The sequence below is a fragment of the Harpia harpyja genome, chromosome 2 (assembly GCF_026419915.1).
Source record: "Harpia harpyja isolate bHarHar1 chromosome 2, bHarHar1 primary haplotype, whole genome shotgun sequence".
NCBI lineage: Eukaryota > Metazoa > Chordata > Aves > Accipitriformes > Accipitridae > Harpia > Harpia harpyja.
This window is the reverse complement of record NC_068941.1, coordinates 76,360,630-76,381,729: the sequence shown is the minus strand read 5'-3', so window position 1 is coordinate 76,381,729 and position 21,100 is coordinate 76,360,630. Positions and strand designations below refer to the sequence as shown.

Genomic DNA, 21,100 nt, shown 5'->3' with positions numbered 1-21,100 from the left:
ATACTAGTATGTGGAAGTCAAGTGACAAATTATACTGGATGCTGTAGCATGTTGACCTGCAATGTCTTCAGATCTCAGGTTTACCCTGGGAATTGATAAAGCAAAATAAGAGTGAAGACATGATGTAAATAAATGAAAACATCAAACCATGTGCAGCCATTTAAGAAAATGAGACTAAAACAACCGATTAAAACTAACATTAAAGCCATGTTCAGACTAGTAAAATAGGTGTGTCTAAGAAGTGAGTTAATGTCTGTCCAAGACCAGGTGCATCCTAAACAATATATGTCTTGTTCAGCCACATTTTAAAATGTGAACTAGTTTTTCTAGTTTAGATACATCTGTAGATCCACATGTACAAGGAATAGGAAAGCAGCTATGAAATTACCCAATAATGTATTGGTTATTAGACTTTGTGGGACCACAGAGAGAAAATTTTCTTTCTAGTTAGCCAGAATTCAGTTTAAAAACTACAGGCACTTGCCCATGAATAAGGATATTTCTCAGCAGTGTGGGCCAAAACTCATTCTCAAGACAGACATTAATTTCCCAGCCTTCCTTAGGTGTGTATCCTGAAGGATGCAGGCTCACCCTTTTGTTCAGCTGTCAGCAGATGGATAGATCACAGGAGCTGCTCTGAAATATTCTCTTCCTTTATTCTTCTGGTGAAAGTTTCAAGGTAAAGCGATCCTTTGAGTCAAGTCCAAATGAAATATACAGGGAGAAGGACAATTCTTTGTCTGCTTCTGGAGTTAGATCTACTTTACTGGAAACATATTCACAGCCACTGCCATCCCCCCCGAGACCCTGGACCTCAGGACAGGAAGATTTTACAGAAGAGCTGAAGATGCCTGTTACAGATAGCAGGTCACAGCAACAAGCATAATTTTGCTAACAGACTGAGAATTTAAAGACAAATAATAATGCAATGCCTGTGAAATGCCTGCTGCCTTTGCAGTGATGGTGATGCATGTCTGCAGCTCTGTGGCAGTGAACTGGTGTGACAGATTGCCACCACAAAACAGGACTGGACAGGATAGGATGGCAGTCAGCCATCACCGAGACATGGCCATTCAATCCCATCTCATTTTGTCTTTTTGCTTTTCATGCCTCTCCCCTGGTGCTGAGAAGAGGATCCTGGTTCAGAGGTGAGTGAGGAAAATATTAGCTGTGACAACTGACTTGCATAGCAGCACCAATTTGCTTAATGTGGCATCTCTAATTGAAACTGCAGCTCCACGGGAGCAGTATAGTCAATAATTTGAGAATTAAGGTATGTGGAAAGCTGTATTAGGTTTGAGTAGCAAGGTTTTGGTAGTGGGGGTGGCTACAGGGGTGGCTTCTGTGGGAAGCTGCTGGAAGCTTCTTCCCCTGTGACTGACAGAGCCAATGCCAGCTGGCTTCAAGACGGACCCGTCGCTGGCCAAGGCCGAGCCCATCAGCGATGGTGGTAGCACCTCTGGTGTAACATATTTAAGAAGGGGAAAAAAAACAACTGCGCAATGGCAGCCAGAGAGAGGAGTGAGAACATGTGAGAGAAACAGCCCTGCAGACCCCCAGGTCAGTGCAGAAGGAGGGGGAGGAGATGCTCCAGGCGCCGGAGCAGAGATTCCCCTGCAGCCTGTGGGGAAGACCATGGTGAGGCAGGCTGTCCCCCTGCAGCCCGGGGAGGTCCACGGTGGAGCAGATATCCACCTGCAGCCCGGGGAGGGCCCCACGCTGGAGCAGGGGGATGCCTGAAGGAGGCTGTGACCCCGTGGGAAGCCCGCGCTGGAGCAGGCTCCTGGCAGGACCCATGGAGAGAGGAGCCCACGCTGGAGCAGGTTTTCTGGCAGGACTTGTGACCCTGTGGGGGACTCATTCTGGAGCAGTCTGTGCCTGAAGGACTGCAGTCCGCAGAAAGGACCCACGCTGGAGCAGTTCATGAAGAACTGCAGCCCGTGGGAAGGACCCACGTTGGAGAAGTTCGTGGAGGACTGTCTCCCGTGGGAGGGACCCCGCGCTGGAGCAGGGGAAGAGTGAGGAGTCCTGCCCCTGAGGACGAAGGAGCGGCAGAGACAACGTGTGATAAACTGACCCCAACCCCCATTCCCCGTCCCCCTGTGCTGCTGGTGGGGAGGAGGTAGAGAAAATTGGGAGTGGAGTTGAGCCCAGGAAGAAGGGAGGGGTGGGAGGAAGGTGTTTTAAGATTTAATTTTTATTTTCTCATTACCCTGCTCTGATTTGATTGATAATAAATTAAACTAATTTCTCCAAGTCTGTTTTGCCCATGATGTAATTGGTGAATGATCTCCCCCTGTCCTTATCTTGACCCAGGAACCTTTTGTTATATTTTCTGTCCCCTGTCGAGCTGAGGAGGGGAGTGATAGAGCAGCTTTGGGGGGCACCTGGTGTTCAGCCAGGGTCAACCCACCACGAAAGCTAGTCTGGTTTTGCCTGATTATTGGGACCTGACAATAAACATTCTCAGACTGGAATAAGCATCTGGGAGGAGGCTGGTTCAGCCCTACCCTTCTTCTCACAGCAGCAAGCTTCCAGGAATCAGAGTGTGTGAGTTGCCAGGGAGCAACCGCAGCCTGCACTGACCTCTCTGCTGGCTCATCTCTCTCCACCTATTCCTCATGCAAGATTTTTCTGCCAAAGTCCAAAACTTAGATTCACAAGAAGTCTAGTTAACCATACAGATCTTTCATTCCCTGAAGGATGCCCCCCCCAAAGGAAACTTAGCTGGTCATTCATTTGTGATCGCACAGCAGAATTTGCAGCCTTTAGTTAATCACCAAACCTCCCTACATAATGCATGGGGAAGGTGGGTGCCTAACACAGGGATCCACAGAACCCACTGTATTGAACACCAAGCCATCTAGGCTAGTCACTAAGGTGCACCCACGACAGGAGTACATGTTAAGCCCGAGGTGAGACACAGGAAAATTATCTCCAGCTGGGTTTCACAACCCTGAGGTCTTCCCAGTGGATGGGTGCCTGATGTCCCCTGAAACACAGCAAGGGACAATCTGAATCTTAGCTAAATCTCTTACTGCCCTGTCTGCTTTACTTTCCCTGTTTCCAAAAAGGAGATCTATATATATGTACTTGCATATATGCATGCATATATATGTACATTTTACTCTGCAACCCTTGTGCTATTATGGAGACTCTATATAAAAATGGAGACCTTATAAGCAGTGAGAAAGCATAAAAGTACATACCCAGACATCTCATCTAACAGACATTCCCATCTCAAAGTGGCCCATTTCAGACACTAGTGGACACTGTCAAAGAACAAGCCAAATGGAGACAAATGTCGACTTTGGCATATCCTCCTTGCTTCTGATGTTTCCAGACATCCCAAACCAATGAGTGCATCGGAGGTCTCACGTCTCATGGACCTTGATGCATTTTTTCCCATGAATTTCTCTAATCCTTTTCCGAAGCTTTTCATACATTTAGCATCCAAAGCATCACTTGGCAATGGGCTGCATCACACAAAAAAGCATGGTTTGTTTTCTTTTAAACCGCAGCCTGATAACTTTGTGACATTGAGTTACCAGAAAGGGTGAATAATCATTGCTTAGGCATCTTCTCATTAAGTTTCATAACATACTATTATTTAACCAGTTTCAGTCTTTTCAGTTGCCTCTTCTCTGAGTTTAAACTAGTTCAAGTCTATGAAATCCTTCAATGTGAGCCATGCCACACCTTCAATCCTGTTTTTCTTTTTTTGCAACCATTCTCAGTCCTTTGTAACTTTTTTGGCATAAGGAAGCCGACTGTGCACAGAATGGAAGATGCGGGTGTATGTATATGAACATATATCTGTATACACACAATGACATCTTGATGTTCATTTCTCTATAGGTTTCTTTGCAGTTATGAGCGTATTAACACATTTTAGTTGTCCACTAAGCATTGTGCTATCCACAGTCTTTTCAAAATCTCTCTCCTTCATAACTGAAGCTAATTTAGAGTCTATTGTACTAAAGGTAAAGTTTAGATTATTTTCTTCCTAACTTATTTGCATTTATCAGTACTGAATTTCAGCTCCCATTTTCTTATTACCCTGCAACTCAGAACCATGACTATCACTATCTACTGCAGTCCTCTGCAGTCAGATTTAGTTTTGACTACTCTGGTATCATAAGTGGACTTTGTCACCTCACTATTCACCTCCCTTTCCAACTCATTTATGAATATATTCAACAAATACACAAAGTATTGGAACGACTGGCAATAATAATGTTATACCATTACTGTCTTGTTTCTGCGTTGCTTCAGCAACTGTCCCCCAAATGCTTTCCTAAACCAGGATGAGGAGTTCAGTCTTCATGTCTCATTCTTAATTTAAGGAGAGTCGTAACAAGCGAGAATTTATGCTGGTGAGGGACATGAAGAGAGATGAAGAGAAATCATGACGGTAACCCCCTATGGTCACTGAACGGTCATGACCTGTTATGAAGCCTTCATTTATCACAGATATGATTTGTTCCATGTAACTTATTAAAAAAATAAAAATCTTATATGGTGCTCAGAATCATACAGTTTTAGTTCCCCTCCAAAATCTGAGATGTGCAAATGAAGATTTTTTCTTTTCTCTGCCTATGAATTGACTTTGATTAGTTTTCATGAGGTATGTTTGTGTTTAATTTTCTGTAAATGGCAGTGAATTGCTGACCTACAGTGCTGAGGATCTGCATCTTATGATGATCTGCATCTGCATGTTATCATGATCCTCCCAGGACCACATTTCAGCACAGAGAATGCTCTGATATATGCACCCCGCCCCCCCCCCGAAACTTTCATTCCCAAAGTTTAATGTCCATTTGGTGAAGTGTAGCCACTACAATGATATGATTACTTGCTTAGGAAAACTTTAGCCATTTTTCCTGGAAGGCTTTGAAAATGAGGTTCCAGATACTCATTAAACCTTTTTTTTTTTTTTCTCCATGAAACTGTGAAGGGGATACATTATTGAAATGATGGCTTTTGTATGACCACTCTTTTCTCAAAAAAAGTGAATTTGAAGGTATGCCTACAGAAAATTTACCATCTTGGACCTGCTATGCTCAAATCTTTAGGCAGCTTGGCTCACAAAGAATAGTGACATTTGGACTGGTAAATCTAAGCCAGTAATAACGAGCAGGAATCAAAGGCAGAAGTGAAAGGGCTTGTGTGACCAAGCAGCAGTTATTAGTGCCCAAAACCAAACCAGGTTCAACCATGTTCAGAAAAGCATCTTTCTAATTAGGTGAGATTGCAGGAGCAATCTCCAAAGGCAGACATATCCATTACAAAAGGGACAAGAAAGAGATCAGTGAAGAGCAGTGCAACCACTTGAAATGCCCAGAAAGAGATGGATCTAAACTGAATTAAGGTCAGCAAAAGTGGCAAGAAAAGAAAAGTTGTGCTGTAGCCTCATCCAAAAAGCATTCAGATATTATGGGGATTATGGTAATATAAATATCTCCAGAGACAGTAAGTGACATATAATACCTATTAAGAAAAGTACATTCAATGAGGTATACTGCAAATCATTATGAATATTCCATTCCAGTCAAACCAAAATGAAAGAGAGCACTCAGGGACTCTGGATTTGAATCTGAAAAGACAATTGAAAGGAAAGAAAAGAAAAGGAACTACAAAAAGAGAGATAATAAATTTAATCTTATAAAAAGTGAAGAGAATATTAAGCAATCTTTTCACCTATGATATGGACAAAATCAGACCATGATTTTAAACCTCTTAATATGCTTAAAATATGCCCCCTCAACTTTTGCTGTTTATTCATTCTGGGAACGGAGAGCTGTCTGTTCACCTAGAGCTGTTCAGTACCTTTTAGGAAAGAACAGGTATGGCCAAACAGTAGGAATTATAGTAGGAAAACAGAGGGAAATGTGCAGCAGCCATCTGACCCTTCAATTTCTGGCAGAATTTTTTAGTGTGGTTGCATTGAACAAATACTGAGAAGAGAAATAAAGTGTATTAGTAGGTTAGGAAAGAGGCAAGCCTGTTCACATCAATGGAGACTAGACAGCTGAATATCACAACAATGCTATTGCATGATTTTAATATTAATTAAAAAACCTCCAACTTCAAAATCATTAGTAAGTTTTTGAAAGTTTCCACTAGAATTGTTAAAAATATGGATATTTTGCTCATTGCTCCATTGCATTTATTAAACTAGTTTTGCAGATTTCTAACCCATTTTCATGTACATTGGATATATGAAATACATATTCTACTCAGTAAAAGGTGGCTATATGATGTAACTTTCACGAGCAGGCTGATAATTTTGATGAAAAGTTTGTAAATTGTCTAACTGAAGGATTATTCTGCTTGTGGAGCAGATATTTCCTGTGTTTTCTCCTCTGTTCTTTGTTTGCTCAGCTCTTTAATCTTAAAGACATCTTTCAGGGAGAAGTAGAGGCTCAGGAATGATAAAGAGTAAAAAATATGATTCATCTACAAGCAAATATTGAATCTATTTCTTCATTTTTGGCTATTTCAGGTTTTGGACATTCATAAACAGATATAGATGTACGTGAAGATTTGTCTAGTGATAATGGCACAAAAATAGCAAAATAATCTGTGCTCAGATTTTTAATAAAGCTACAAAAAAACAGTGTGGCTTTACCCATACAATATTTCTTCCCCCCCCCCCCCCCCAAATTTGAAAATATAGCCTACAGCTTCTAAATGAGATCAAGTTCTTGAAAAATTGCTGGCAAGTCTATGGGAATACAAATTCAGATACTGCAGAATGTTTGATGCTGCATTTCTAGATATAATAAAGCATCTATCCATAGAAATAGATTTAAAACCAGAAAAAAAAATCATTTGTCAGCAAAAGGACCCAAATGAGTCCCTGAAATTATCTTCAGATCATATTCTCCAGCCAAGACCCAGTGTGTGGACCATTTTTAGATCACAGTTTATTTAGTTTATGTGTTCAAAAACAAGTAAGATATTTTACTGACAATCTTAAGAAGAACAGAAAACTTTTCCTGCACCACATTCTAACTGGGATTGTAAAAGGGTTTTCCTATGTTATTTTACTTTGGATCAGGTCAGTGTGTACCCCTCTCTTAAAGGTACTGGAAGATAGTGTCAATGTGGACAGATGACATTTATTCATGTTGTATCAAAAGACACATATGTATTTTAATTTGTAGCTCACATCCACTGAAATAGCGATGTTAGTAAGAATAAAGCCTTGAATGAAACAACACTTCAGCCACTCTGGTATCTGAAGCTCTGGAAAAATAAAATCAAGATAAAATCTGCTTACAGTGTAAGGGATTTCATTCTGGAGGCTTGATGTTTTCCTGCACAAATGAAGATGAAGGTATAAAACTACCTCTTCAGAACAGCTTAGACATTTTACATGGAGTAGAAAGTATTTTCAACCCATGAATGTTGCACATCCCTAAAGCTGCTGTTCCATTATACGAGTGTCCCAAGAGCAAATTACATTGGGGGTGGAAGATGAACATGGCCTTTATTTAGTTTTCCTTAATCCTTTTATTAGAAGAATGGTGTATCATAGGAATGACTGTTGACTCGGATCACAGAAAGACTTTGGAATGTTCAGTGTCCATTTTGCAGACATGAAAGCAGTATTCCCTTCAGATTTCACAAGTTACCGAGACTGTTTTATAGGATTAACAGTAATGAGAACATGCCTAGCTAAACTGAAGCATAGAACTACACCTGGACTTCTTTTCTATAACCTCCATTTTCAGTCCACAGGACAGTCTTTTGCACTCATGCAAATATTAGGAAAAATTTTTTTTTTCATTTTCTGGAAACTTTGCTTGATAGGGTTGTTTTCTGGCTTTTTTCTACAGAGTGACTGGGAATAGTTTGTAATCCCTCCATTCCTTCTCATCTCCCCAGTGACTTCTGAATAGCATCAACAGAAGACGCTCTGTGATCAGGAGTGTGTAAGTAAAGATACACAAATCTAACTTGTGTTACCCATTGCTGATAAGCACTGACTACACTTTTTTGTCCAGGAAGACCTGTGCAATTAAATCCAATATATAAAGAAAACAGCTCATATCATGGCTCCAAGTCCTCCTTTCCTAATTCCTGATTTAACAAAACACATTTGCTCTATCATTCTGCAGTGTATGTTTGTGCTCTCTGACTGTATACAACATCTTACTTTTTAATTCTTCAAATCTTTCATCCTATCTCATAACTGTTCAAACCATAGATATCAGCTACTTAGTTAAACTACAGTCCAGCCAAATAAATTGCATTCAAGGACAAGGTAAGACTTACCGAGAAGTTATGTTGCCTGAATGCTGCCAGTAAAGTCATATGGAAAAACATCAGCCTTTTTAACTGAACCCACTCGTTTGAAAGTTTGGCTTAGCTGAAATGGACTCTGTCTTCCTCATGCACTCATCTTGCTTAAAACATTCCTATAAATACCAGTTTCCAACTACTTAACTACGGAAAGCAATAGAAAAGTGAAAATGTGCACATTCTCTCTTTGCTGGCATTAACTGAAACTATTAAGTTACTTCTTTCAGTCACTTCAATTATTTTTTAATTCTTTTTAGCCTAGTAAGCCTTTTCTTTACCCCCCCCCCCTCCTTATCTGCAATCTAAGAGTTTCTGAGAGTCTCCTGAGCTTCTTGGAAAGAAAATAAATATGGCATATTTCAAGATTTGCAGTATCTGTTGCAGGATGAAATATATAAAGTGAAAAAGAGACACAGCCTGGAAGCATCAGCAAAACATTCAATAAAAACAGATTCTGCAATTTTACGACTATTGGATTGCAAGATGTTGTGGAACTGGGATGGTTAACATTACACTCTAACTACACATTACTACCTGACTTCATGTTGCTCAGCTAGAAACATCTGAAATTTTTCCTCGAATCCTTTTATTCTCATCTCTTCCCTTGAAAGATGGGCTAATTGTTTTGATTCACACTTTCTTAGGATTTATGTAGTGTTCTGTGCCACTGAAGTAAACTGTGCAGAAGGCTTAAATCACAATAAAATGTAGATTTTTGGAGCTGAATATGATGAATATTCATAAGGAGGTATGCAGATATTTTCAAATAGCTAGACTATATAAGCAATTCTGGTCTACGTAGAGGAACGTGGAGGAATATCAAAACATCCAGCTGTGTAAATCTGAGGCTGATTTAAAGACCTGCTTGGGACTGACACCTCACCTAATGGTACGATCATATATTATTGGATATTGTGTTTGTAGGAACAGTTAATGTCTTTCAGCATCTGCAGCTGTTCCTAAGAACTTCTTTGGCCATGTGGCTTTGGAAATCTGTGTAATCACAGCCTCAGCCTCTACAATACAGCCTTGAGGGCACAGAAAGGTCTAAGGAAACCCACCGTAAATTATTCTGGTGTATACTGTGTAGCCTCTTCTCTCCAGTACGATGACACCTCTGTCTGTCTGTCCTGGTTTCAACTGGGATAGATTTAATAGTCTTCCTAGTAGCTGGTACAGTGCTATGTTTTGAGTTCAGTATGTGAAGAATGTTGATAACGCTGATGTTTTCAGTTGTTGCTCAGTAGTGTTTAGTCTAAAGTCAAGGATTTTTCAGCTTCTCAGCCAGCGAGAAAGCTGGAGGGGCACTAGAAGTTGGCACAGGACAGAGCCGGGGCAGCTGACCCAAACTGGCCAACGGTGTATTCCATACCATGTGACATCCCATCTAGTATAGGAACTGGGGGCAGTGGGGGCAGGGGAATTGCCACTCGGGAACTAACTGGGTGTCAATCGGCAGGTGGTGAGCAATTGCACTGCGCATCATTTGTACATTCCAATGCTTTTATTATTGCTGTTGTCATTTTATTAGTGTTATCATTATAATTATTAGTTTCTTCTTTTCTGTTCTATTAAACCGTTCTTATCTCAACCCATGAGTTTTACTTCTTTTCCTGATTTTTTCCGCCATTCCACTGGGTGGCGGGGGAGTGAGTGGGTGGCTGCGTGGTGCTTAGTTGCTGGCTGGGGCTAAACCACGACACTGTCATTGCTTTTATTTTGTTCCCATTAACTTGAATTCACTTTGCACTTCAAAAGTTTCACATCTGCTTCCCCCCCTTATTAATATTTTTATCTTTGAAAAGTATTACAGAAGTCTCTCCATGTCCTTCTTCAGCTCTAATACAATTTAAACAAGAAATGATTGTGATCTGGCTTTAGACAATGCAGGATCTGTTGTAGGTCTATACTAAATATTTTTCTTTTACCTTGTCAAAGCCAATCAAGTGATGACTGAAACACATGCTATTCTGAATGAAGTGCATATGTTTTATCTTTTGCTTCCATTTTACTTGTACTCCATTTAAACTTCTCTTTGATATTCCATCAGCCTCTCAGAGTCCTTTATAGCTTGTTGTTACTGTAGTTGTGCAATATGAAACAAATGAAAAAAACTTCCTATGCACTGCTAAAAAAGATTTAAGAATAACACAGTAAAATCATGTCAAAAGAAAACGTTCAATGCTAGTGAACACACACAATAGGATTTTGAAATTGTTTTACAAAATCTGGTATTTTATTTTATCTTTCAAAAATTGCTATATACTGGGTTTCCTTGATATATAGCTTTGGAGTAGGTGAGAGACTCATATCTGGAATGAACTAGTTGTATGAACAACTGCTTGGAAACACATTAAATTGATTTATCAATGTAATCTTTTTCTAATCTTGTTATTACAATCTTAATAATTTTTATTTTTGTGGGTTATTAAAACTCCTACAAAGTTCAGGCATTCCTTAGTTCACTGATACTAGAACTGGTTCAAAGAAGTCCACCAAGACCCTTCCGAAAAACTTTTATGAGCTGACTTGGTCTGGCTTTTCTTGTTTATGGCCCTTACATAAACATATGGATCTCTTGTGCTAGAGATCATGCAAAATAACATGAAGAATCTGTCAGACCTTCCTTTTCTTTGTAAGTCCTCACTATAGTTTCTGTGAGCTGTCAGTATTGGGCATGGACATGTCCCAAAGATTGTAACAGGAAAAATGGGGTTATCTATGGCATAATTTCCTTCATGACCACATGTCAACTGTGCAAAGTTGACAATCCCTTTCCCGGTTTTAATTACGGAAGACAGTAATTACTTGCATTGTAAGCATTAAGTAATATAGTCACAACTTTTTAATTAATTTCTAACATTTCACAACTCCATTAGAAAGGCTTGCAGATATAATTAGGTCAAATAAAACCACTGAATATACTTGGATGAAATGCAATAATTTGACCAAAGACACAAACAACTCCCCTTTTATGAGCTATATCTGTTAATACAAACAGGTCCACAGTGTCTGCAACTCAAACACAGTGAACTATGTGAAATGCAGTGTATTAATTGGACCAGGAAGATTATTGACATCCTTGGGATTCAGACTTGTGTTCTATGAATTCTGGCTGAATCTTAGACTATGAAGCACTTGCTTCAAGTCTGATATAGTTTTAATATTTAGCTCTGTTGAAATACATAATGTTGAAATAAACTTTTTTATGGTGGTGAAGTATGAATAGTGTTTCCAAGTCAGAACACCACAGTCCATATCATTAAAATTTCATGAGCTATCACTTCCCTTGGTTTTGTTTGAGTTGTGAGAAAGCAGCCCCTTGTATTGTATCTCCTTTGCTTAATTGCTAACAGTTTCTCTGGAGAGTGTCGGTGACATTTACCTTATGTCTCTAACATACTTTCACCACCAAACTGCTGCTTGCTTTTAGAGATGGAAGAACTACAAAACCATCACACCAGAGACTGTAAGAGGAAGAAATCAATGGAAATCCAGCCTTTTAGCCCCTGCTGCTGTGATCATTAATCACTTTTCCTTACACTGGGAGAAAAAAAAATGGTTCTCAAATTAATTTCAGTAGTGAATGCTAAACAGGCATTAAGAAATGCACTTACTTCTCTCTGTTGAATATGATGAATTCTTTCCTAACGGTTTCCAAGCACTGCTGCAGGTGTACGTTCTTTAAAAAACAGCATGAATAGGTTGATTAAAAAAGATGGAAAATCATATACAAAAATCACAACAACAGAAACAATACTGAACAAAAAGGCTTATGAATGAATACTATCAAAAGGCTTTTTGAAGACTCTTCAGAAGTGGGCCGTGATGGCACAATCAATCTTTCTTCCTTTTGGAAGAAGTTCCCCACAAAGAATTCCTGAGGACTTTTATGTCTGATAGCTCTAAGAACAGCTTGCATGAACATTCAAAATCATTAGGAGTAGCAACAGAATTTATAAAACCTCACTGAAATGAAAATTCAAGCCTGGAAAATGATTATTTCTTAATCTTCTCAGAAGTTTAGACTGTTTATACAATGAGTGTTTCTACATGGGACACTTTAGTCAAGACTGCAAGAGACAGCTTTAAAACATTTATGAATAATGAGCTTTTCACCGCATACTTTTCATTTTTGGTACTAGGAGTGGATAAATACTCCTTGTAACTATCTGTCCGTGTGTGGGAAGCATATTTGCCAACTGGCAACAATTTTTCATACTTGAAAAGAGCATCTGTGAGAATCTTAAAAATTATTATAACTTAAACATGCTGTTACTATTTGACTGAAATAAATGGTTACTTTTCATCTTGCTTTGGAGATGGGTTATGCTATATGTAAAATGACAGACATAGAGGTCAAGTCTATGTTCAGAGATGATAAAACTGAACTTAAATGAGTTTGTCTATTAAACAGTGTAAATGAAATGACACTGACTGCAGTCACAGTCCACAGCTTACCAGTGGGCAGGTTTCCTTAGCTCCATCTTTGGATTTGTTTTTGGCAAGTCGCTTTTTCTTTTTATGGAGAGGCTTGGACTCTAAAATCATTTCTTCAAGTTCAAATGTAGGATCACAGTTCAGTCTTCCTTTCTGGTACAAAAGGATTGAAAGTTACTCTTTGAAGCATCATTGTGTTTTTGTAGTTTGCCTGGCAAGTGTTAGTAGCATTAATAATGATCCTGCTTCCCAACCACATCTGCAAAATGAAAACTGTCTTTTTAGGCCTGGAGTGATGCTTGAAGTTTAAATAAGGGAGGTAAGATAAAAATCATATTATAAAGCAATTATAAAGAGTTAGATCCTCTTCCTAGTTATATACAGATGTACTGCTAGAGTGAGTACATTATGTCACCCCAATGAGAGAGATTAATCTGGCCCAGAGTCTTCATCAAAATATCAGTTAGTGCTGTGGAGCATAAATGGCAACTGTAATAGTGCAGGAAGGATGGGGAGTACCTCTAAGACCTTAGTTGTTAAAACCTGATTTTCTGAAGAGTTACAGGTATTCAGTTACCTAGCTCCTGTCCATGATAACAAAGGAAGGAGCAGGCCTTTTTTGGTTAGCAGCGTTTGTATCAAAAAATGGTTCATAGAATCATAGAATACTAGGTTGGAAGGGACCTCAAGAATCACCTGGTCCAACCTTTCTTGGCAAAAGCATGGTCTAGACAAGATGGCCCAGCACCCTGTCCAGCTGAATCTTAAAAGTGTCCAATGTTGGGGAATCCAGCACTTCCCTGGGGAGACTCCTGGAGAAGAGAAGACTCCGGGGAGACCTTATAGCAGCCTTCCACTACCTAAAGGGGCCTACAGGAAAGCTGGAGAGGGACTTTTTACAAGAGCATGTGGTGATAGGACAAGGGGTAATGGCTTTAAACTGAAAGAGGATAGATTCAGATTAGATGTAAGGAAGAAGTTCTTCCCTGTAAGGGTGGTGAGGCACTGGAAGAGGTTGCCCAGAGAGGCTGTGGATGCTCCATCCCTGGAAGTGTTCAAGGCCAGGTTGGATGGGGCTTTGAGCAACCTGGTCTAGTGGAAGGTGTGCCTTCCCATGGCAGGGGGGGTTGGAACTAGATGATCTTTAGTGTCCCTTCCAGCCCAAATCATTCTATGATTCTATGATTATTCCAATGGCTGATTGTTCTCATTGTGAAAAATTTTCCTCTTGTGTCCAGTCGGAATCTCCCCAGGAGTACCTTGCACACATTACCCCTTGTCTTTCCAGTGTGACTCCTTGTAAAAAGGGAGTCTCCATCTTCTTTGTAGCCACCCTTTAAATACTGGAACATAGTGATAAGGTCTCACCTAAGCCTTCTTTTCTCAAGGCTGAACAAACCCAGTTCTCTCAGCCTTTCCTCATATGGCAGGCTTCCCAGGCCTTTAAACATCTTTGTGGCCTTTCTTTGGACCCTCTCCAGCCTGTCCACATCTTTTTTGCATAGTGGGGAACAAAACTGAACACAAGATGCCAGGTGTGGCCTGACAAGCGCTGTGTAGAGTGGGATAATGACTTCTTTACCTCTGCTGGTGATGCCCTTGTTGATGCAACCCAGCATCCTGTTGGCTTTCTTTGCCACAGCAGCACACTGTTCACTCATATTGAGCTTGTTGTCCACCAGAACCCCCAGGTCCCTTTCCACAGAGCTGCTCCCCAGCTGGGTAGATCCCAGCCTGTGCTGCACTCCTGGATTATGTTTTCTCATGTACGAGACCTTACAGTTGTCCTTACTGAACTTCATAAAGTTCATGCTAGCTCACTCTTCCAGCCTATCCAGGTCTTCCTGCAGGGTGGCTCTCCCTTCTGAAGTGTCCACTTCCCCACTGAGTTTGGTAACATCAGCAAACTTCATCAGGGTACGCTTGATCCCATCATCCAGATCACTTATGAAGATATTAGCGTTGGGCCCAATACCCATCCCTGGGGGAACCCACTTGTGACAGGTTGCCAGTTTGAAAAGGAGCTATTTATCATCACCCTCTGGGTACGGCCTGTCAGCCAGTTCCCCACCCACCACACAGACTACTTGTCTAGACCATAACGCATCGGTTTCTCTAGGAGGAGGCTGTGGGAAACTATATCGAAATCCTTGGAGAAATCCAGGTAGACAATGTCCACTGCTTGCCCCACATCAACAGAGCAGGTTACTTTATCATAGAAGGCGATTATGTTTTATGTTAATTTGTGATGCTTGAACCAAATCTTAAGATTCTTTGTTGTATCAGAAAATCCTTTTTTAAGCAGGATGATTGGAAACACCATTTCTATGTGGTTGTTTCCTTCCTTGATTCTTTTCAGATTCTTCCTTAATTCTTTTCAGGTTCTTGATTCTTTCAGATCTTTTCAGCATAAAAGTTTACAGGAGCATAGTTTATGCCTTGAGGGTTTTTTTTTTAGTTCTATTCATTAGTGCAATAAAGCCACCTCACGACAACATTTGGGATGAATTCTTCCTCTCATATTTAGGGATAAGAGTTAGGGTATGGCCAGAAATCTATGGTTCAGCTGAACCCAATACATTTTTAAAAAGTCACAACTTGGCATCCTAGTTACTGGATCAGTGTTTTGCTACTCCTGTCATCAGAATAACAGGAGTTCCTTTCTTCTCCTCATTCTCTCAAAGCATTTAAAAAAAAATTGCAAACAATTTGAATTGTGTGGTGGAAGATCTTAAAAGCAGCCTGTTTTCCTCTGGGACTTTCAAGAGTTCAATCACACCATTATCACCATCAAGGTGGAAGTACTAACATAAGTCATATATAAATGGCAAATATTATTTAGCAACCAAAGATGCTAAGCAGTAAAACCACATCAGAAACCACTTGTATAACTTGTGGTGTCCTACAATGAAACATTTGATTTAGAGATCACTCCATCATTTTTATTCCTAGCAAAGTCTGTATACTCAAAGTATAATATTAGGCTCTCTGATGCCTTTTCCTGTATACTATCCAGTCAGTTTTAGTAAATTTTTTTTTAAAATTAATGGAGGTTTATAGCTTATTTACATTTATTTACAAATAAATAATTCTTTATATTTGATCAATATCAGTTCCTTTCTTGAGTATGTACAGTTTTAAGATTTGTTTGAGCACTTAAAAAATACATCACTTAAATTCTGAAGCTTTAAAAATGAACACAAATTACATTTAAATAATTTCTTGCTTGCTTTATCAAATATTTAACAATACAAAAAGCCTACTAACAATTTATGACTCCAAGCTGAATATAAAGAAACTAGCTAAACCATAAACACATGTACTAGTTAAGTAAGAACAATGTTTCTCAAACTACAGAGGGAGAAATTAAACTATGGGACCTTCCTACCACAGGTCTCCTGCATGCCCTCTTGCCTGGCAAGCTCCTGACAATAATGTCAAGTTGTCAAAATTTATAAAACTCTCTAGTTATAAAACTCTCCCTAGATCGCAGTGTATGTTGGCCCCAATTCACCCTCTCACCAAAGCCTGAAAACCAACAAATATTTTGTTGTGTGGCCCCGGGTTAATCAGTGAAGGTTTTGCTGGTGCAACAGAGAGTTTTTGGAAAATGCCTGGCCAAACATGGTCTCATGAAACAGTAAAGTTTGCTATAAAAAGAAGTGTTGTGCTAGAAAAGATGCTTTGACTTTTACCTTCTCACTGTTTTTTCCTAACAAACACACCTGATTGACCAGGTGGAACAAGCTCTGCAATATCAGCCTCTGTCCTGAAGTGTCTGGTAGAGCTTGTAATGGGACTTTCAGATTAATCTTTTATCTAAAGTTACTTAGTAACTTATCTGAAAGTTACATTTATCTAAAGTAACTTTTAACTCCTATTTTCTTTTAAACATATAATATTATTTTGCCTCCAATATTACAGATTTCCCTACAATATTATAGATTCCCACCAAAACACAAATAAGGTCAATCCAAATGTGAGAAGAATAGCTGTCTTTGAACACATGTGTAATGGCAGACAGTTCAAAGTATTTCAAGAGGACTTCCTCTTTTCTCAGTCTCCATCACATTCAACATTGTCAACATCAACCACAGAGACAGGCCACTTGGCTAATAGAACAGACACATAGGTTCCATAATTGCTTCTGAAATTACATTTAAAATTACTTTTTTCACCATCCTTAAGAAGTCAGGAAACTTATCTATACTCTCTCAGGAGCAAGGTACTCTCAAAACAGCCTAAATCCAGGTGGAAAAAAGCAAACAGCCACATGAGAACTGTGAATTAAGGAGTTAGGGTTACTTGTCTGTAGCCAGATGCAGACCATCACACACTTATCACAGAATCATGGAATCGTTTAGGTTGGAAAAGACCTTTAAGATCATCGAGTCCAACTGTCAACCCACCACCACCACGCCCACTAAACCATGTCCTGAAGTGCCACGTCTAATGCGTGTTTTGAACACCTCCAGGGATGGTGACTCCACCGCTTCCCTGGGCACTTGTTGTGCCCCAGCTCGGGGTAGGCTGGGCATAAGCCAGCTGGATGTGGAAAACTTGCAGGCCCTTTATTAGGTCCTATTACTACAGCTGAGCTGCCATACCTCACTGCTTAGGAGGCAGGCTTAGCAGGGTGGCACACATCGCATTAGTTGGCTGTATGCTCCTGGACCAAAGCAGGCTTAAGTCCAATCCTCAGGAGCAGAGTTAAGATGGAGGATATGGCCCTATGAATTCAAGCTTGAGTGGGAGCAAGGGGGAGACCGAGGAGATGTCTGGGGAAAGGAAACCACTGGAGCAGCAGCAGGAGCAGAGAACAGACTTGCCATAGGCAGGTTTCAGTAGCCAGTTTTGCTGAAGCAGATTGAAGTCGTCTCTTTTGACTTTAAGTCCTAAGACATGTACCTAGGCACGACTGTGCTTTGCAGAGTCTGGGACTCTCCTGGATCCCCATGTATGTTGTACCTTTGAGTATGGGGAACTGGATCCCTCTTGTAAAATACAAAGCAGGGTTGTGAAGTTTCCCGCATGCTGACAGTTGTGGATTAAACTTTCAGCTAGGAATAGGAGGTCTAAATAATCTGTTGAGTTTTGCCTGAGAAGGAGTCAGCCCACACCTACGATATCTCAGAGAGCAGCTCTAACTTGAAAAAAATGAAAAGAGGAAAAGCAGTCTCCATTCATCTTGTAGATCCACGCCACCACAGAGAATGGAGTTCACGGTCCGCCAGGCCAGGGAGGAGCTTTGTTCTGCAGTGCTTTGCTTAGGGTAGCAACCTGGGCAAGCACAGAGGAAGGGCCTGGCATGGCACAGCAGTTATTCCAGCTGCAGGGACATTGAGTAAGAGGGAAGAAGTCCTGGCCTTGGTTTGGTAGATATGGCATTCGCTTCTCAAGCTTTCAGCTTGCACCACCATTGAGCCACAACATGAAAGGAAGGAATTTCAGCCCTGGTGAACATTTCTCTGAAGTGCCTAAGAGGGTCCTGCCTTTCTCTCCACCCGTTGTGCTAGTTACCTGCTGTATTCCTGGTCTTTCCCCAAGCTCCCTGAGGGAAGCCCTGCTTGTCCACCCATAGCTTTCGTCTCCTGCAGGACATTGCTTCCAGGAAAGGCTTTGGTCAGGTGCCAAGAAGCACAGCAAACACTGCCAGCTCTGTCTTGGCAACCCACCCGGCTGCCTTTGCTCCATTAGGCAATGCTGTCTCGCCCTCAGCTTCTGCAGGGCTCGATCCTGCCCCCATCAGATTTAGCAAGAACTCTAACATGCTCCTGGATGAGAACAGGTCTAGGTATTCCCCCTTCCTCATCTTTCTTTACAGCTGCATAAAAAAGGAATATAAACAAACCTTAGTATGCTACAGATGTATTGTTTGGAGAAGAAGTATGGTGTAATATGACTGAACAAAGGGGAGAAGCATGTTAACACTGCAGTCATTGCTTTTTATTCATCGTCCTCAAATCCATTTAGCTTACAAATGATCAAAATGGAAACATCCAGAAAATACCAACAAAATGGAACCACAGTAAAAAAGAAACCACCAGATTCCCTCACAGAATCTGAATGTTTTAGAGTAGGAAACTGTCACAAAGGAAATAGGTCAGTCTTTTGGAACAGTTTTTTTTAACTGAAAAAGGAACAGCACAACGGGGATATTAAAAAGTCTTGCAAATGTTACTCAGATGCCTAACTTTCAGAGCAGCAACAATCTTCTTGGTATTCTTTGGCTCAGAGTTAACTCTGACAATCATTTGCTCTAACAGCTGAAATGCAAAGTCTGGAAAATGTTTTTTTTTATTCAAAAGGGAACAAAAAGTGAAGCAAGGTTAATTAGATTTTGTTGTGATCTAATGAAATGGGCCAAATTTTCCCTTAGCTGTGACTGAATAAATGAAAGGAGAATCCAAAGTAAAGCTTCTGTGAGAAGTAAATCATTGAAGAGCAATACATGCAAGAGTAAACAAGTAAAATGGCAATGATAATTAAAGTCAGAATTTGCAAACACAGTTCACCTGGAATATCGACTTACATTAGGAACAAAGCCTGGGGTCACAGCTTTCTCTAAAACAGCATCCCAGTTGACATCAGCTAAGTATGGAGAGCTTTGGATGTCTGCAAGGCTTGAAAGACGGCACTCCGGGTCCTTAGTGAGGAGCTGTGATCAAGCACAAGGCATTTTCTAAGGGACTGGATGCCATATGAAAGAGTAAATGTATCACGCGCATAAATTGTATGATACACAATTTTGAGTAAGAAAATGGCTAGGGAATCTTCTAACACCTCCTGCAAGTCCCAGTCTAAAAAAAATAAAAGTAATAACTCATAGGATATGAAAATAATTTAATTGCCACCAGATGGCTGTTGCAGGCACAAAGTGTATAAATGTATTAGTAATTGTCCTGAACAGTAATAAAAGTCTGTTTACAAATACACAAGAGTCCAAGTGACATGAAGCATCACAGTTCAATGCCCGCTAACAATTTGTATTTCATCTTTAATTTATTGGAAGATACAGTTACACTGAGCATCCTGGCAGCAATTAAAATTAACCACCTCATTGCTCCATCTATCAAAAATAGATTGCTCATTGCTGCAAAGGAAATTGATCTTGTATTGCTCTATTTACACATTCACAAGCATCTCCTGCTCAAATACCAGTACTGGTAGTCTGAAATACCTAAAAGAGACAGATGAGCCTTGCAGCATGGCTGGAAAATTAAACCAAACAAATAACTGGGATTTGAGGAAGAAAGTGAGTTCCAGGGTTGTGATGCATTCAGAAAGAACCCTGTTTAGTGACATTTACAGCAAGTGGCTCGACTTTTCTTTTTGCAACTATAGCACCATGGGACAGGGAGAGTTACAGCCCTTTTCATCTCTAAGCTCCCTGGCTGGAAACTGTGGCAGAAATCCAGAGGGCAGACTGGTCCTTCCTTCCCTCTCCCACATGCACAGCTAGGGCTGGAGAGAATGGGGCCAGGGCACAGAGTGGGAATTACTGATCCCCAAAGTTTTGCTATCACTAGTGAATCAGTTTTAAAATAAACAAAATAGATTTCTCTTTCTCTGAGGCCACGAAAACCCTGAGTCTAAGCCTAAGAATAATCCAGCTTCTCAAGAGAAAATACTGCACCACCCATGTACAGGAAAATCTAGGAATAAGCACTGCTTTCTTACCCTTGAAATTTCGGCTACCTAATGTGTGTGCTTGTCTGATGCCTCTGCATTGTTGGGGGGGCTTCTGGAAGAGGAGAGAAGAGCGGACAGAAGGTGTTTGTGCTTTCTTACCTTTTTCAGTAGTGCTATCATGCCCTTGCACCATGCAGATGAGTAGTGAACTCTTTCTATCTTGAACATGTTGAGTATCTCATCGATGGGGGTGGCTGAATGAATTTCATAGGGCCTCTGGGATAGAGTTAAATCAATATCAAGTCAGCAAGAATGGATAAAAGAGTGTAGACAATTCACATTTTCCTGAGGTCAGTATTGTTTATGCTGGAAATATCAAAACCACCAAAACATCTTATAACAATTTTGAGGCTAATCCTTCTTTGCGTGTGTGCTTTTCTTTGGTCATAATGAATGTAATTACTCATAGATGTATTTCCTGTGCAAATTTTTCTCTCATGAAAAGAAGTATCAGTTCAAATGAGATGGCTGCATAATTTTGTTCCTGGGACATTCTGTGTGAACTGTGGATTATTTACCATTTTTTACTTGTAGTATTAGAATGTACTTGTGATCTAAACTGACAAAATGGAAAAGTGGTGGCTGAAGGCAGCTTTGTCATCCTGATTTTACTGAGTAGTAGATAGAGAAATTAAAAAATGCTTACAAAAATCTGTGT

The 21,100-nt window shown here is 40.2% G+C and overlaps 1 protein-coding gene across 5 annotated transcripts in view; it reads right to left on the bottom strand.

Moving 5' to 3' along the window:
- Positions 1 to 21,100, bottom strand: part of STK32B (serine/threonine kinase 32B) — a 189,328-nt gene that overhangs the window by 15,861 nt on the left and 152,367 nt on the right. For 4 of the 5 annotated variants that reach the window (XR_008234171.1, XM_052780495.1, XM_052780497.1 and 1 more), the window contains 4 exons: positions 20,542 to 20,658; positions 19,283 to 19,408; positions 12,772 to 12,903; positions 11,928 to 11,992 (listed from right to left, as the gene is read on the bottom strand). Coding sequence is in view for 4 of the 5 variants with exons in the window: in XM_052780495.1 (XP_052636455.1) it covers positions 11,928 to 11,992; positions 12,772 to 12,903; positions 19,283 to 19,408; positions 20,542 to 20,658 (440 nt within the window). In the remaining variant the exon portion in view is untranslated. The remainder of the gene's footprint in view (positions 1 to 11,927; positions 11,993 to 12,771; positions 12,904 to 19,282; positions 19,409 to 20,541; positions 20,659 to 21,100) is intronic. The other variant, XM_052780499.1, reaches the window with a different exon arrangement.